The sequence below is a fragment of the Condylostylus longicornis genome, unplaced genomic scaffold (assembly GCF_029603195.1).
Source record: "Condylostylus longicornis isolate FDR11 unplaced genomic scaffold, ASM2960319v2 ptg000028l, whole genome shotgun sequence".
Taxonomy (NCBI): domain Eukaryota; kingdom Metazoa; phylum Arthropoda; class Insecta; order Diptera; family Dolichopodidae; genus Condylostylus; species Condylostylus longicornis.
Window position 1 is genome coordinate 6,506,666 of NW_026577997.1, and position 19,356 is coordinate 6,526,021.

Sequence of the window (19,356 nt, forward strand, 5' to 3'; positions counted from 1 at the left end):
TCAGATATTAATAGTGAATTTTATTAAAATTTTTAATTATTCTAGTTATTATACAGTAAGAATATAGTAACCTAGTTCAACAAAAAACTTTTGAAATTTGCCAAAAATTGAAATGCGTCAACACTGTGATTTCATTTTCAATGTCAGCTGACTCTCTTTTTCTGACATTGATTTATTTATATTTCGAAATCAATTCATTTTAGATTAATAAAATAAAATTTTCTTGTAACATAAAAAAACACATACATATTTGTAAATTTTAAATAAGAATTTCCAATAACAGAATGGAACAAACTTTAGATAAAACCATAAATGAAATGTAATAATCTTTTATAAATTTTAAAATAAACAATTTTTTTTTAATATAATATACCTTTATAGAATTTCAACTCCGAATACAATTGGGTGTCTTTTTGCTGATAAACAGGGATTATGTTTAAGTGGTAATCCATCAATCTCATAAAACTTTAATGAATTATTAAAATTATTTTAAATAATTTTTAGCAAAAGGTAATATATCAACAAAAGCAGCTGGAATTGCAATCGCTATCTCAGAGCAAGCTTGTAAATTAGAACCAAACGCTAATCCACCAGTTATTTCTTTAGATTATGGAAATAAGTAATAAAATTTTTAATGTTCTTTAGATAATATATATGTATTATAACTCAAAAATGTCATAAATTTTTAAAAAAATTAAATATTTTTTTATAGAACTTGTTTAATACATAAATACGGTGGACTTACTGGTGTTATTTATAAGCAATCAACTGGACCCAAATAACTGGGTACTTTTATTTTGTTTTATTATTATTTTTAATTTAAGCAAATCGTATGATATACATAAAATATAATTTATACATTGAATATAATATTAAATTAAAACAGAATATTTTATAAAAATAATACGGAATTGTTATTTAGGTTTCATATTTATGTAATTAAACACCTGAAATATTATAGTATACATATTAAAGAAAAATGTTTAGAATCCTTAGTTTGTAATTTTTTTAATAAATCTCAAATTATGCACTTTGTCATTTAATTGAACGCAATGTACGATGTAAAATGAAGTACCAAACAGTGCGTAATTCAATTCGAATTTGAATTAGATACTGATTGGTGTCTCATTTAGCATTTGAATTAACCACTGATTGGTGTCTCAATTCTCGTTTGAATTAAATGCTGATAGGTGTTCTATTTTGCGTTTACATTATTCATAACACTTCAGAAATTACAAATTTGTATTAATAATATTTATTACTGACCAAGGAATACTTTAATTTACTGAATAAGGAATCAACTGCTAAATTGATTAAAAGCGATAAAAGGCATACATTTAGCTTTCTTCTTTTCCAAATCACTTAAGTTTTTTTACACCAAAAATTAATAATTTATTTTATTATTAAATATATTTTGCAAGACGGAACCGATTTATTGTTTTTATTGAATTGCTGCAATAATCAGGTTTATAATCTAAGTACATACAGACAATTATATAAAATAATAATATGTATGTATGAATTAGGTATTTTATGTGAAAAATCTAATTAATAATGCAGAAAATGTTAAAATCATTATAGTGAAATTTATTGAATAATTCTATTTAAATTCAAAATTTAAAAAAAAAATACAGGTTTGAGTTAATTAGAATTTAAATATGTTTCTCTAGATATAATATATTAATTATTTGTATGTATGTACATATGTACCAGTAATTAAATATTTATATACATACTTGCACACTCTATGTAATTGCAAACTTACAACAAATCATTTAATTATATTAAAACTAACATATATATATATACATATTTTTTTAACACATTTACTAACTCATATACTAATAGTTATTTCTAATTTTAATTGATTGATTTAAGATGCAATTTTGGTTTTTTTTTTTTGTAATTAATAACTTGTTATTTTTAAGCAAATTTATGGGATCAGGAGTTTTCTGTTCTAAGAAAGAAAGAATAATATTTTAAATATTGATTTGAAAGAGCTTTTGAAACAAATAATTAATTATAAATGTGATTAATATTATCATGTAATTGGAAATTAAGATTATTTGAAAAAAAAATGATATGCTAGAAATTGGTTCTTGATTCATGGGAAAAAATAAATACCTACTATTATTTTTTTTTGTATTTTAAAATTACTTTATATGTTAATAAGACACTATTATTTATAACACTACTAATTTACTCACTCTTTATAATATAGTTAATAAGGGAATCTAACAAAATTTCCTCTGACGCATTCCATTATATGAATGGTTTATTTTTAAACTGACCTAAGACCATTTGCAATTTCAAAAACTCTTTTATTCCCAAAGCAATGATAATGTAAATAGCTGGAATTGGAATTTATTTTGTCGAATATGAAAATAAAAATTCTATAAAGCAAATCATTAGTTAAGCGAATTTTTGGTTACCTTAAACCTAAACGCAATAATATTTTATTTTTAATTGCAATGGGCAATTAAAATGAGATTAGAAACTTAAATTTATGCATAAACAATATGTATGTAGCAACATTTTGTAAAAATAGGTAACATCCTTATTCCTAATTAATCTCATTTTGTGATTGCAAATGTTAAAATGTTTAATATCAACCATAGAGCTAATGAGAATATAATAAGATGCACGTTTTTTTCATATATAACATAAAATAAAAACGAAATAAAATAATAAAATTAAAGAAGTAAATAAATAAATGAAAAATAAAAATTTAACCAAGCCCATCCATCTCTCTCTCTCTAGATATTTGAAATTACAAATTTAACAAGATTTAGTGCTATGCAAGACTTTAAATTCATACATAGCACCACGTACATTGTACCAATAACGCTTCTATATATTTTACTATTATGCTTCTGCATTTTACTATTATTTTTGTTTTTGTATTTTGGAATATACATATATACAGTCATTTATGTAGCTCTATATATGTATAAAATGAAATATTTTTCAATAGCAAAGAGAAAAATTAAAAAAAGAAATAAGCGACTGAAAAGATCACCTCTATTATAGTGCAGAACAGTTTAACATTATAACTTTTTACAATATACATATGTATGTATGTATATTATATATACATATATTGTGTATAAATATAATGTACTTTCAACTAACCATTATTATTATACTTACATAACGAGCTATTAATTCCCATAATATATGTATACGTAATGTTATTAAAATTTTATTATTTCTGTGGCAATAAGACAAAACTATTTATGTAATTCAACTGAGCAAGAAAATTTTAATTTTACCAGAAATTTTTTAAATTCAAATTTAACAAACTTACCGTTCAATTCAGTAAATTTTGAGATGTTCAAGTCAAATTAAAAAATTTGACCAAAAATTGTATAAACTTAATTTTAAACTATATTTTAAATTGTATTGCAGAGTTCATTGAGCAGTTCTAAGAACAATTTTCCCACAAACAATCTAAAAATTTTTCAACTTAATTTACTCGAAATTTCTAATTCTGTCTGATTAGTAGTTTTACTTTGTTGCCACACAATTATGCAGGTGTATAATTGTATGATTGTGTATATACATAGATGTGTGAATATTTCCACCTGAGAAAAAAATTTAACAATATTGGTTTCCAAATTTTTCAAATCGAAAAAAAAAATTTAATATCAAAAATAGTAAAATAATTTTGTTAATATTTTTGAACACAACATAGCAACTTTATTAACCATCACTAAAATAAAAAACAAAACAGCAAAAACGGATTTGATATTTGCGGAGCCTCGCGGGGCCCAATAGCAAATAATCTAAAATTTTTCAATTCAATTTTTAATTTTGATTTTACAAAAAATTGTTTATTATTATTTTTTATGAGAGCTTACAAGTGTTGTAACTAGCCCTGATGTTCCAATTGTAGATTTCAAACCATAAATGAGTTCAATATTGTGTTAATAAACATTCCAGCTACAATCCGTTTTAAACATACATACATATGTACCTAGAAACAATAAGTTACCTTTGACATCCACACTTTCTTACAAATTTGTTCAAAATAAACAATGGTTCAAAAATGCAAAATCGACTTCAACTTGATTTATTTAGTGTAAATAATATATGTAAATTTTAATAGTATAACAATATACAGCAGCCCAAACTCCTAAATATAAGCAATTTTGACAATAACAGTGTTAAACGACGCAATCAAATTATGTGTATGTACACATACAAATGTGATTTACTCAGTTACAAATTTACACACATTTGTACATGAATAGCTTTCAAATAAAAATTACAGAAATAAAGTATATACTTACATCAAAAAGTATGAGCTCACCTAGAAAAATAACAATAAAAATTGAAAAGAACAACTAAAATTTTAAGTATAAGACTGTTACCTATGTATTTTTGTTTTTGTTTTTTTTTGCTTTTTGCCACCTTTAACATCACATCATTTGGGCTTGAAACAGTATTTTTTGAAAGCTATTTATGAGTATAAGATAGATAAATGCATACGAACATGAAATAAAAAACAAAATATACTTTAAATATTGTAAAACAAAAAAAAAATTTTGTTAACGTCCTTTACCTGCCATACCCGTAAATCTAATCTTAATAACAATCAATTTATCTCTCGTCAGTATAAGAATTTGTTTCTTTTTAGCACTTTTCCAAAAAAATTTTGAAAAAAAGTGCTTATTAGTTTCACTCTGTCCGTCCGTCCGTCCGTCCGTCTGTCCGTGTGTCTGTTTACAAAACTTCTACACCCTTGAAGATAGAAAGCTGAAATTTTGTACGTACATAGAGTTTTACTAGAAACTTATTTTCGTAGAACAAAATTTTTATCTATCTCCCCCCCTTTAGAAATTATACCCCCCCGAAACCCTAAAAATGCATTCTTTAACTATTTAGTGCAATGAAACCATAAGGATTTTTCAAATTTAGCAAACGCAGAAAGGCAGTGGCATGCTTCCCCTAGCGGGGTATACTAAAGGTTAACTTTAGAAAAACAAAATGGCCGCTCAAATTTACCGTTATCTAAAGTCCGTTTTTTCCAAATTTTTGATCTCGTTTTTCTTCTAGATCCTAGTCTGTAGAAGATTGAAACTTTAGGGGCTTTTAGACCTTAATAAATAATTTATTTCGTTGGAAGAAAATTTTTTTCCATCTCCTTCCCCTCTCAAGTTGTTGCCTCTTGAAATTTGTAAAATTTGAATTTTTGACACCTTATATTTCCGAAACCGCAAGCTTTTTCAAATTTCTATAAACACAAAAAGCTAACGGTAAAATCCATGACATTAAAAAATATAATTATTTTTCTTAACTCACACAATTAACCCTTAAAATCGAGCATTATGTTAATCCCTTTTTATATTAATTTTTGCTTTATTTCAAACACTGCATATATGCGTCATCCTAAATATATGCAATCCTAGAAAGAGTTTTGTATATGAATGAAAATAATTTTTAGAATGTGTGATAGGTATACATAGACTGTATTTAAAAGCAGAATTTTCACTTGCTGAAGGGAAAAGTGCTACAATACAAACCATTGGTTTGACCCAACTTTATTACTTTTCCTTTTTTTTCCTCTCGTTTAATGATCGCGAATCCGTCCATGCTCGTATACAATTTTAGTATATACATTTATTAAATATAAATTCGAATGTAGATACTCGCTTAGTTTGCTACTTGTATATTATAGAAATTGCAATTTTTTTTGCAGTATTGAGTTTGACATTTCATTCATACTGAATTTTGTATATTCTTACCACTGACATTTTGTAATAAAATTAATGATATTCGTTAATCATTCTCTAGTTCTTAATTTTAACAAGTATATAATACTTAACTGTTCAGACCGTATATGAGATGAGCTTTGGCGTTGCATATATTTTAGCGGAAATGAAAACCATTTTTTTGAAAAACAAAAATGTACCAATACGGTTATGATGTACTAGTCAGCGTCTAGTTCATATAAGCTGAATTGCGCATCATAAAGGTGCATAGAGCTGCCAATTATTATTAATTTATTTTAGTACTATTGAATTGGTTTTAATTATATTTAAAATCAAAATTACTGCACTGGTAAGTGACCTAAATATACCCTCGATAGCCGCGCGTCAGCCTGAGGTTGTTTACCTAAAAAATTTTAATGATACATTAAAGTTCAGATAAGAAATTTAATAATTGTAATTATTAGTAATTTCAAATAAAATTATAATTATCACTATAACTACTTTATTTTCTTTATATTTTTATTATTTCATAGAATAAAAAATAAATTTTTTGACAATACAGCTATTATAAATGCTCATTATTTTATGCTAATAAAAATAGGATATTATTAATTAATACTATTATGTTGAAATTTATGAACTCACCTTCTAATAATAACAAAATTGACAAGTTCAAACAATAATAACGAAAAAAAAAATGTTTAATTTCATCTCATTATAAATTAATTAATAATTATTATAAATTTTTATCTCTTACTTCTTCTTAATTTATTACTCGTACCGTATTTGTATTTTTGTATTGCATACGGGTATACCTTTAATAATATTTGCTTCTCAGACTGCATACGTCATACTCATGTATATATACATTTTTGTATTTTATACTTTTATATTGTAGTTCTCTAATCTCTAGTTAGTATTCTCTTCTCAATATTCTTTTAATTTATTATATACAGAATAAAAAAGACACAATATGATTGTTGAACATTCAACACCGTACTACTGTATTATAGTATGGGTTTTAGTAGTGTTACCTTTGGGAAATTTTAAAATGTTCAAAAAGAAGTACAATTTATAGGATATTATAATTTTCCAACAACTATTTAATACTGAACTGAGGTAAATAGAGTATATTTTACGGTAGACTCGTCACTTACCTAGTAAACTCAATGACGTAAAAAACTGGTTCATGGTTATCTACAAAATCACGCACCAGCCCTATATTCCTCCCTGGAGCGAACTAAGATAAAAAAAAGTAGAATATTAATATTATTTTTTATTATACATACATATACATATACTTGTTCAGGTACAAATGGTACAGAGCCATTTATAACAGAGTCACATACAACAGAGATATTTTGTGTTTTTGGAGTTGTTTTGACATTAAATTATAAAAGTTAAGATTATGTTTTATTGATTTACCCAAAAAGACTATTTCATTTACAATCTACTCATGTTTTTGGTTCTTTCATGTAATATTCATTTGTATGATAATTGATATTTGGCATATGCAATTCGTCTGATGTGCATAATCATGAATAGTTTCAAAACGTCAATGGAACTCAGCTATTGTGGCATAAAATCTTTTGAAAAATGAGCAAATATGCTACATATACAGTAGATTTGAAGCACTAGCTCTTACTCATATTCTATCTTTTATGGTATTATTATCATTCAATTCAATAATAAAGTATGCTAGACTGAAAACTAAACTTTTTCGACTTCTATACACAATCTCTAAAAGCAAGCGAAATATTTTATAATAAAAATGAAAATTAAACAACTTTTTTTTCTGTTGTTTTTCTGCTCATTTTCTGTTTTTATATTGTTTGTTGAATGATGATGGGGGAGAGAATATTAATTTTTTTTTTTTGTAATTTTAAAGTTTAAAAAGCAAGTAAAGTAAAGATCATTGAAAAAACGCGATTTGCTTTTTTTATTTTATTTTTTGCATTTAAAATACGGAGAGCGCTTTTTTGTTTGTTTCTTTTTTTTGCGTTTTTTTTTTGTTGTTTTCTTCTTTAAGTGTACGTTATTTATGATTGTGTGTATATTTATGCATATAATATATTTTTTTTAAGATAATATTAAAAGTACTATTGTAGAAATAATGTAAGTAACTAGGTTTTTTGTTGTTGTTGTTATTTTACTGCCGCTTATTGCGCTACAATAGTAAATTCAACAAAAATAATAGTTAGTTAAAAAAAACAAAAAACATGAAAAACAGATAAAAAAAATTTTAGCATTCGTTATAGCGAGTTAAATTAAAAAAAAAAAAAAGTATTATAAAATGTAGTGAGTGAGTGAACGGCGCAAACAACTCGTCTTAAATATATTCAAGCTTCAGGTTAAAAAAAAAAATTACAGAATAATAAAAAAATAAAATCTCATACTCAAGTATGTACACACAGAGTGCGTCCAAATAAAAATATCAGAAATTCAAATTTTTTTACTATCATAGAAATTTTTTTTTGCTCACTCACTCATATTGAAATTGCAGTAATGTTATGTTAATGCCTTATAATGTGCTGATTTATTAGATTAAATGAAATTGTAGATAAGATAAACTGGTGCTTAGGAAGATTTCCATTAGCAATTTTTATTTTTAATTACCAATACCTCTTGTAGGGTAATTACCCACATAAAAGTGCGTATTATACGAGTATTTAGGTATTACCCATATTTTTATATGGGAGCGTCTAGTTGAGAGTGTTACATACCAACAAAGAGCCGAATTGTATTTACGCATTATAGTGCTAACACTGTTGTTGTTTTTTGATTTTGACAGTCGTTGTCGCTGTACTTTATTTGAATTTTAAATTTTTTTTTTTAGATTTTTCATGTGAAATAATTTTTATTTTTAATTGAAAATTAAGTTTTCAATTAAAAATAAAAATTTTCAATAAAATAAAATATTAGATTATAACAGTATTGAATCTGTTTAAATTGTAGCTGAATTTAAAATTTACAAAAAGAAAATGTATTGAAGGATTTATAGGTATGTATGTATGCATGTATTATTTCTTAATCATTTCTTAATTTTATTTCTTTAAGGATCTCATAATCATGGAGAAATGTTGGAAATGAAAACGAATTCAATTTGTGTACCTTATTTAGAAATTGACACTGGAAAAAAAAGTGGACAAATGATGAAACAAAATTATACTAATACATATGTAGTTGACTGTTTGAAATTGAATGAACATTTCTGTGATGGAAAAAGGAAAAAGTATGAAAGTGTTATGGAGTTTTATTTTGAATAACATGAAAAACGCCTTCACTTTTTGTGATAAAATAAATTTTTAAAATTTTTAGATATAACAACATACCTTGTGAAATTTAGTTGCGGTATAGCGATTGAACTGATCTGCAGGCATCATATTTACTTTTCCGGATTCCAAAACAAGCATATTCGACTATACTTAGAACTGCACTGCAGTTGAACTAAATTAAAAATTCCTTTTCTTATAAGACTGTGGCAACAAATAAAAATATGTATGTATATAAACTTTTTGGTAAGAGGAAAAAATAGCACTTAAATAGTATGAATATGAAATGGTAATTGCGTGTAACACAAATCCGCATTTTTAAATATAATTTTACAATTTTAATTATCACAATTTTAATTATTTTATAAATAAGTGTTGCCGTTACTTTGAAATTTTTCATTATTTTTGTCTCACTAACACTATTTTTTTATTTTTTTTATTTGAAATTTTTAGTAGTGCAATGTTACGCACTATTCTTGCATAATGAATTAGAATTTTCAAGCTGAATTGTGTATTAATGCAGAACTATTGCAATTCATATGCGCTACTATTTTTTAAAAACAAAAAGTAAATTTCTGATTTTAACGTGTACATGAAATGTGATATACCCTGTACCTATACATAGTGTTTTGATACGCGAGCTTGTTATATATTATATATATATGAATATATATATATTTGTATATTGTATTGTCACGGTTTTCTATCGTGTTGAATCTGTACATACGTACGATACGAGAATATTATTATGGAAAAAAAAAATTAAATAATAGTCATAAAGGCAAAAAGGCAACAAAACGAAAAAAAAAAAACATTTTTTTTTTTAAACACGAGAATAACAAGAATAAAAAAATAAGAAAAACAAAAACAGAATTTTACGTACATTAAAAAAAATACGCCAAACACCAGCAACCAAACTAACAAAATAACAAAACATAAAAAAGCGAATGTGAAACGTCTCTGCTCTACGACTAGTTAAAGTTAAGGTTTATTTTTTTTTTAAAGAGTGTACACAGTGTAGTCTGGCTTACTCATTCAAATTGCGAGGTTGTTGTAAGTCTAAGTCCGCTTTTCGCTATTTTTTATTGTTTTTTATTTTTTTCTTTTTTGTGTTATTTATTTCGTTTGGTTTTTTCTCAAAATACAAAATTTTTAAAGAAAATTTAAAAAAAAAAATAATAAGTTTAAATTTTTTTTTTATTATTTTTGATCTTAAGTTTTACACGCTTTCTGTAGTATTTTTTTTTTATCATTTGTTATTGTTGATCTTTCAACTTTCCGGAATCCGGATCGTTCGCGTTTTTTTTTTTTTTTGGTTGAAGAAAGGCGGGCGGGCGAGCGGCATATTTACAAATTTTATGAAAACAAGAAAAATAAAACAGAACAAAAAAACAACATTGCTAGAAAACAAAGAGAATTTTTTTAAATTATTTTTTATTTTCTTGTTGTTGTTTTTTGTTGTTCATTTGTTAAAAAAAATTCTTACATAAATTGTTTAACTGCTGCTGCTATAATGGTGCTTTTCATATTAATTTTGATGTTTTGAAACGAAACGGCGGAATTTATTTGTACGTTTGTATTGTATGTATTGACGTACGTTTTCAACGATTTTTGTAATTTATTATTGTACGCCGCTATTACGTATTCCGTACGTTTCGTTTATATATTTAAAAAAAAAAACTTTTATTGTATTAAATTATTTTTATTTGTGTATGTGTGTGTGATACACACATTTTAGTAAATAAAAATTATTTCTATTATACAAGAATATTGGATTACTATTGCAATAATAACCAGAGATTTTGGATTTTTGGAATTCGAAATCATAACAATATATACAGACAGCTACGCGCTGAAAATAACTAGGACTTACTTATTACCTAGACATTTTTAACAGAACAAGAAAATGTTGTGATTAAACAATTATTTAAAATTTTTTTTTTATAAATGTTATTAATAGTATACAATAAACATATATACAACATTTATGTATGTATGTATATACAGTGTAAATAAATAAAATAGTTGACAAAAATTCTCTACTATTTTTGGTTAAATTTTTTAATTCGTTTTTAGTATATTTATTAAAATTAATTTATAGAAAATAATATCAATAAAAATAATGGATGAACTTAATATAAGATTAATTGATTTAGTTGAATCCGAGCCATGTATATATGATAAAACAGATGTTTTTTATAGTAATAAGGATCATGTTAAACAAGTATGGGAAAAAATATCAAATGCTATGCAATTATCTGGTAAGTTAATATTAATAATTTTATGCAGCTTTCTGTAATTTAATATTCATAAAATATAAACATAGCATTCAGCTATTGAAAACACATTGCTGAATAAATTAAAATGATTTATTTTCAATTTTTACCAGGTTTTTTTTTTACATTAAGCAATGAGCGCCTCTATATTTACATATTTTCTTTTATTTTTATAATTATTGTGAGCTACAAATTGCAATATTGTATATTTTTTGTTTTAAATCTAATTCAGCTTAATCATAAATTGCTGAATTTAGTTTAAGAATAACATTGTTTATTATTACATTAAAGAACTCAAGAATACTGCATAGCATAATATAGGGTGAAGTGATTTTGTGAAAATTTTTCTTGTCAAATTTGAAATTCAAATCAAAAATATATAAAGCTGAACAAACCAATTAAAAGTAACGATATACAGTTGTCACAATTTTATATGACATTACCAGCATTTGTACTAACTGTGCCTTGATATTACATATTTTTAAATATTACTTGTATTGATCACTCGATAGCGTTGTTTTGAATGAATACTCAAATTTAAGGTGAAATCAAAGATGGGGTATACAGGAGCAGGCTCTGTTATACCCCTGATTATCCTAAAATTTTTGTCATATTTTAAAAGAATTTAAGGGGTTAATAAAAATTTTTTTCTTGTTTTAAATACTAGTCACAATATTTTATTTAAAAGAATATAGAAAAGATATTTCTGTCATATTTTTTGCTTTTCACGCAATTTCGAACAAATAGATATGAAGTTTCGCCCAAACTTCCAACTGATTTTATTCTATAAGAAGTATATCAAAATACGAATTTGAACTAAGCTGTCAAAATGAGCTATTCAGCAATAGTAATTTTAATTGCTGAATAAAATATTAATTTCTCAATTAATAAATTTATTATTTAATCACGTTTATTGCATTTATATATATATATATACATATATATTATATATTTACATATATAATTATAATGTATTAAATGATTTTACATTTTATATTAAAAAATATTTAAAGTTCACAAACATAAAGTATAATTTAAGTATAATAAAAAATAAAAAAAATAAAATTGCATTAATAATTTTTATTTTGAAAAAAATTTCCCACACAATCACTTCTCTGCAATTTACAAAGTATTAAAACAAAAAGTTCTTGATTTTTTTTAAGCAAAAACATGAAAACATTCAGAATAATAAGAAAAAAAAAAATACAAAATACACACAAAAAAAAAAGTAGTAATAATGAATTTAAAATAAAACCAGGAAATCACGATTTGATCACTTTAATAGCAACCGTTGTGTTGTATACCGAACTCTTGTTGTTTTTTTTTTCGTTACTTTGATTTTTTTTCTCTCTTTCAACTTTGTTAAGAAAAAAAATATCTTAAAAATAGCAAAGAGATGAAAAAAAAAATCTAAAAGCTAAACAGAAACGCGTTTAATCCGTCAATTTTAAATCTTTATGTTCTTTTTTTTTTTCTTCTTGTTTTCTTGTTTTCTTTGCTTTTATTTTCATTTTTATGTTACGTAATTATATCGTATCGTATATTATTATTATTATTATTTTATAATATTATGGACGTGAAAGTCCGAAACTAGTTGTTCGACCTCTAAATAGAAAAAAAAAAGCAAAAAAACATATAAAAATAAAAATTAAATGTTCTGCAATTTTAAAAAAAATTTTTTTAAATTAATTCAATAATATTTTTTTTTTAATGTTTCTAATTATAATAATTCTATGTAAATACACATACATATATGTAAATACGGGAAATTTACGATAAATTTCAAATTTGACATGCTCGTTTATTGTAAATGCATGATTTTTAATTAATTACATTATATTTAAAATTAATTTTACTTGTTATATTGTATAAAATTTATATAATTCTGTTATTTAGTTCGATTATTTTTAAACCACTCTCTTATAATATATATGCATGTTTTACAATATGCCGGTAGATGGCAGTGATTTATTGAGTAGCATCAAAGACATTATAAATACTTAATGTATTTTAATTGAAATTGCTGCTGAATCAACTATATTTAATATTCCAAATAAATGCTGATATACGTTTAGTTAAATGATCTTATTGAATATAAAACAAACTAAGAAAATGTTAACCCTTTCAGATTTAAGATGAAAAATGTGTTCCAACACACAGTCCTTCTTTTATGCTTCTTACGCTCTTTCTCAAACAAAAATAAAATTTATTTACCGAAGAGAGGATGTGAGTAGTATTAGGAAAATGCTATCTGTGCTTGTGTATTCGCTCATTGCATAAACGTGTAAATAGGTTCATTTACAGAAAGCTATAAATACTCAATAATTCTTATCACTTAATTACTTTTTCGCCTAATTATATGCAAAATAATGTATTACATACACATATTTGAATTTGTTTAAATACTCCCATATCTAAGTTGCTCTATTGTACAATAATTTAAGTTTAAAAATTACGATATGGCGTTAAACTATAATTAAATTAATTTGCGTTAAGTAATTATGTAATTATTCAGGTGTAAGTATGAACATGAACTTACTGATAACTAACTATGTACATTTTATATTTAACTCAAACCATACATATGGTAAAACTATAATAATATTAATAGTGCATTTTCAGACTCCGCATTTATACACATAGCTTAATATACCGACATTATTAACTAAATATATATTTGTGCATAATTAGAAAATATTTCTTATATACTTATAGTTAGTTATAACTAAATGTCTATCAAATATATTTCTTAATTCCTTTGTGTATTCATATACATGCACACAAACAATTATAAAATGAACGGTGAACGCATGTATTGTTGTCATTGTACTTTAAAATCAAAAAAGCATCCCGTATTTTTTTTTTACTATTATTTTTTTCTACTATTTTGTTTTATTTTACTTTTGTTTTTTTTTTGTGTAGTGTTATTAATTATAACTTTTAAACCAATATGATTTGAATACTTGGATATTTAAGACAAGACAACTAAATAATAAATTATTATTCTATAGAGAAACATTTTTTTGTCGATATACATATACTACATACACAACGATACATACACACAATTAACCAATTTTTCAGTGGTCGCCAATCTTAATCACTAATTATGTCACAATTAAATTGTCAAACAAAATTTGACTATAAAAAATTAATTTTGTTATTTCTACGCAATTCAGCAAATACAAGTTATAAGCTGAATTGTATGTCATTATTTATATTTACATAGTTAGCATGTTAGAGTGACATTATTGTTATATATAAAAAGGCTGCTTATAAAAAGTCAGAAAGAAAAAAGGAACGAAACCACAGTAATTCTAACATTTTCCTTATATATGGTGTCCGAGGACTCGATAGTACTCCCGTAACAAGTTAATAGAATGCCTCCAGAGGAACAAAAACATCTGTAGTGACATTTTGCTTTTTGGATCTTCCTTTTCAAATTAAAAATCCTCAAAGTCGGAATTTCTGAAAACCGTCTAATTTTCATATTTTTATTGATAAAACTGCAAATATTGCTTTGTATATTAATTTTGAAGCTCATGAAATTCCTCTTCAATTAGTATATGTCAGTGGGGTCGAAGACTTTTTAGTGTCAGAGATATTTAACAGTAAAAAATCAAAATTTTACTAATAAATTTTCATTTCATTGTCCTTTACTCATAATTCCACATTACTAACCTATCGTTTTTTTTTACAGAAAACCGAGCCTTATATTCTTATCACCTTTTTTGATATAACATAATAATGAAAAAATCTCAGGAATAATATCAGGCAAAAACCATGGGGTCTAAAAAATTAGAAAATTGACCAGAATAAAATTTTTTTAAAATTTATTATCCGAAATTGTGCATTATTAATATGCAACCGGTCTTTTCCAGTTAAAAGACATTTGCCTCACCTTCGTTTTACTACCTAATATTTTCTAAAAATTTCAGGAATATCGTGCCTAAGAACGAAAATTTAAGATCAAATTTACTAATATCGCTAATTAGCTACAAAACTACTCTCAATCCAAATCACTAAAGTCTATATATACATAGTTTAGAATATTATACATTACACACATATTTAAACGGAAGCAAACTTAAAATATCGTACTGAATATGAAGTATGGGTTGCCGATTAGGGAATTATTTTTATAGGTCTATGTATACTAAATTGCTCATTATAATCGAATATGTTGTATAGAAATATTAAGTATACTTACTATTATTGATCACATACATACACATATACATGGCAGGCAATTTTATATAATATATAAATGTATGATCACATTTGTACAAACATATACACCACATATTCGCACATTTTTTTTTTTTTTTGTAATATAAGGTAAGATTCTTAATAACTATAATAAAAATTCTAAAAGTTCCCACTAATGGTGGTTATTTTTGTTGCTGATTAATATTTTTGTTAGCTTTTTTGTTTTCTTTAATTGTTGTTATTCTTTTTATTGTTATTATTATTATTGTTTTTTTTTTTTTGTTTCTTTTCTCAACTACATAAAATGATTCAATAAATTAAACTTTTGTTTTGGTTAACAATTTTTTATTCGCGTTTTTCTAACGAAAAAAACCTTGAAATTACATTGCATTTTTTTTATTATTATTATTCTTATTGTATATATACATATGTTAAATTTGTTTTTATACATACAAACGTGGATATACTACATATAAATATATGTTATACGTGCCTTCTACATTGTATTCTATCGTACAGTAATATTGGTATATGCTCCACTAACCGTTAATACTAACGTAAAATACACACAGATAAGAATTAAAATTAAATAAAAAAAAAAAAAATCAAAAAAGCTTTTTTACATTAAATTTATTCGATACTAGATTCGTATGAGAGTGCTGTGAGACAAAATTGCGATTAGAGAATATAATTTGTGCCGAAATTGAGAACTAAAAATTAATAAAGAAAAAGAGATTTGTATAGGATTAGAAGAGAATTTAAATTAGCATTATAAAATAATAGAAAATTTTGCAAAATTTTCAGAAATTTGTTTATGATTATGACTATTTTTCTAAATAGCAACCAGGTGTAAAAGAGAAACAAGATATAGTATCATTAATAACAAAATTTTAATGTCCTAACTCTTATACATATGTGCTTACAATATTACAAACCCTTATACATCATAAAATTATTATAATATAATATATGTATAATATTTATAGGAATATAGGAATTTGATTATGTATAACATTAATTTTACATCTCTGCCCCCTTTATTATATCCTCATATTCCCTCCTCCTCCTTCTCTCCCTCCCCCTTCACATGAAAATATTTTGTAAATAAAATAGTTATAAATTGCATATTATGTACGAATAATACTATAACTAACGAGGTACAAAAAAAAAAAAAACCAGTTTCTTTGAATAGAAAATCATAATAATAATTATTGTTATATTGTTATATTCGTTCTTTTATTGCTATATACATACATATATACGTAAATAAAATTCTTTTTTTATTATTTATTGTATATGATATATAGTTTTATGTGATTTATATATTAATTATTGGTATTTTAAGAATTTAAGGAAATTACACTTGAATATTTTTCATATTTTCTAACTGCCTAATATTTATTTATTCAAAATTGCATACAATTAGGCGTGAATATGTAATAATATGTATATAATATCTCAAATATGAAACGTTTATTCTTGTTCATGAATTCTGTTATACATGAGTAAACATAACCTATAAAATGGCTAAAAATATATGTAATTAATTATTAATAGTTGAGTGTATAACAGTTTACTGATTCAAGGATATGAGTAAACGTTATAACAATTAATGAGAGTAATAAAATAAATAAGCCTAAAAGAGAAAAATTAACAACGTGTTGGGAACTTTATGAATAATGCCACAATTAATTGTTATAATTCTACCGTTATATAAGATGATTTAATCAATATTGAATTGCATTCATAACATAAAAGATGATGACTCATAAATGAAATTTTTCATTAAATTGAATAAGAGTTTTGTTTGTAATATTTGTTACTTAAATTAAATTATGTTTGAAGGGAATTTATAAAATTTTGTAATTTTTTAGTACGCCTTTAATCATTCATTATTATTAAGGATTTCCTTAGCAAACATTAATATTTTTTATTTCAAATTTTTTTTGCTTTCTTAAATTAATTAACATAATTTTTCTTCTTATTATTTTTAGTTCCTGTTTGTCAAAAGAGATGGAGATATTTACGTGATTATTTTGTTCGTCAATTGCATATGTCAAAAACTGATAATAAAAAATCATATTGGGCTCTTTTTGAGCGTATGCTTTTTTTAGCACCGTTTTCAACACGTAAAGCACGTGTTAATACAACATCAAGTGAATGTTGTACAACAACATCAATGATACCTGGTCATAATATTACAACAAAAAAGAGACGACAACGTTCAACAAGTGCAATAATTAAAAAAAATTGGGATAATGATCAAAATAGTAATATATTATCAGTATCAAGTAGTAGTTCAAATGCTGGCCTAGATGAATTCAATAGTTTTGATTATTTAAATTTATATCAAGCACAATTTGGTTTTGCTGATAATGCTGCTCTATTACAATTACAAAAACAAACAAATTTTCCATTAAATTTAGATGATCGTTTATCATCTTTACCATTAGAAATTCAAATAAGATCACCATCATCTGAACCTAATAATAGTACAATAAATTTTTCAAAACGTTCATCAAATAATACAGGATCAATAAATGATGATTTTGGTAAAAATCTTTCATTAAAATCATCAACAGTAGCAACAACAATATCAACAACATCAATTACACCAGTAACATCATCATCAATACAATCGAATGATCCACAAAATTTAATTGGATATAATTTAGTTTCAACTTCAACAAATGAACAAATTTCAATAAATACAAATAATAAAAATAATAATAATAATAAAAGACAACATCGACAACATTTAAAAAATATTAATTTTACAAATCATAATGATATTAATTATAAATTACAAGATTTTGCAACAAATTATACAAATCCAACAGCATTATTAAGTGTTGAAAGCCATTATAGTAATTCTGAAAAATCACCAAATCCAAATAGTATGCAAAATGATGATGATTTAAAATTTTATAATAATAATAACAGTAATAATACAACCACCGTTAATATAAATAATAATCATCGTTATCATAATTCTCGTTTTAATTCAATTGAATATAATAAAAAAAATCTTATTACTAATGATAGTATCGATGATAATAATAATGATGATGATGACAATAATAATAATAATAATAATAATAATGAAAGTAATAATATTAATAATAAAATTCATAATAATATTATTGATAATAATAAAATTGGTGCAGCAGAAGATTTAAGAAAAATTGATTATAAAAATAATTCAACAAAAATATCACCAAAAATGAAACGTTCAACAACACGTAAACGTAAAAAAACAGATATATTAAATGAATTATTAGATATATTAAAAAAATCAGAAAATACTAACTGTGATGAACATGATTATTTCTTTCGTAGTTTATTAAATAGTGTACGTAGAATTGATGAAAATTTAATAATACCATTTCGTACCGAAATATTAAAAACTGTAATGAAATTTAGAGAAATGAGTAATAGTAATAATAATAGTATTAATATTCAACAAATTCATGAAAATAATTGTTCAAATAATAATAATGATACCCAAAATAATAATAATAATAATAATAGTAATCAACAATTTAATTCAATTTTCAATTTAGCTGATGATTATGATGATGAAGAAGATGTTGTTATTATTGATACCGGAGAATCAAATTGGAGGCAAAAATTAAAACGTTATTAAATTAATATTTATATTGTTTAAATTACTTAAAATTAATATAGAATATAGACAAAAAAAAATTATGTAAAACGAAAGAAAATATAAAAATGTAAAAAATCAACATTGACAAAATAGTACAAAATTAAATTAATTAAAAATAATAATTTTGAGGTTTATAAGTGATAAAGGAAACAAAGTGTGTTAGCATTGAAGAAATACAATGTAAAATTAATTAGCAAGAAAAAAAAAAAACAGAAACG

At 23.9% G+C, this 19,356-nt stretch overlaps 2 protein-coding genes across 2 annotated transcripts; both read left to right on the top strand.

Moving 5' to 3' along the window:
- Window positions 1-185: 185 nt before the first annotated feature.
- LOC129607760 (ragulator complex protein LAMTOR5 homolog) lies at window positions 186-1,010 on the top strand. Its single transcript, XM_055518932.1, has 4 exons — window positions 186-319; window positions 382-443; window positions 505-619; window positions 713-1,010. Exons 1-4 carry the CDS (start codon window positions 285-287, stop codon window positions 780-782), a joined length of 282 nt encoding a protein of 93 aa, XP_055374907.1. The 5' UTR covers window positions 186-284; the 3' UTR covers window positions 783-1,010.
- A 10,098-nt stretch (window positions 1,011-11,108) lies between these two features.
- On the top strand, window positions 11,109-19,117 carry LOC129607794 (putative uncharacterized protein DDB_G0282133). Its single transcript, XM_055518969.1, has 5 exons — window positions 11,109-11,247; window positions 17,466-18,023; window positions 18,282-18,515; window positions 18,639-18,860; window positions 19,035-19,117. The coding sequence occupies exons 1-5, from the start codon at window positions 11,109-11,111 to the stop codon at window positions 19,115-19,117; spliced, it is 1,236 nt and encodes a 411-aa protein (XP_055374944.1).
- The last annotated feature ends 239 nt before the right edge of the window (window positions 19,118-19,356 follow it).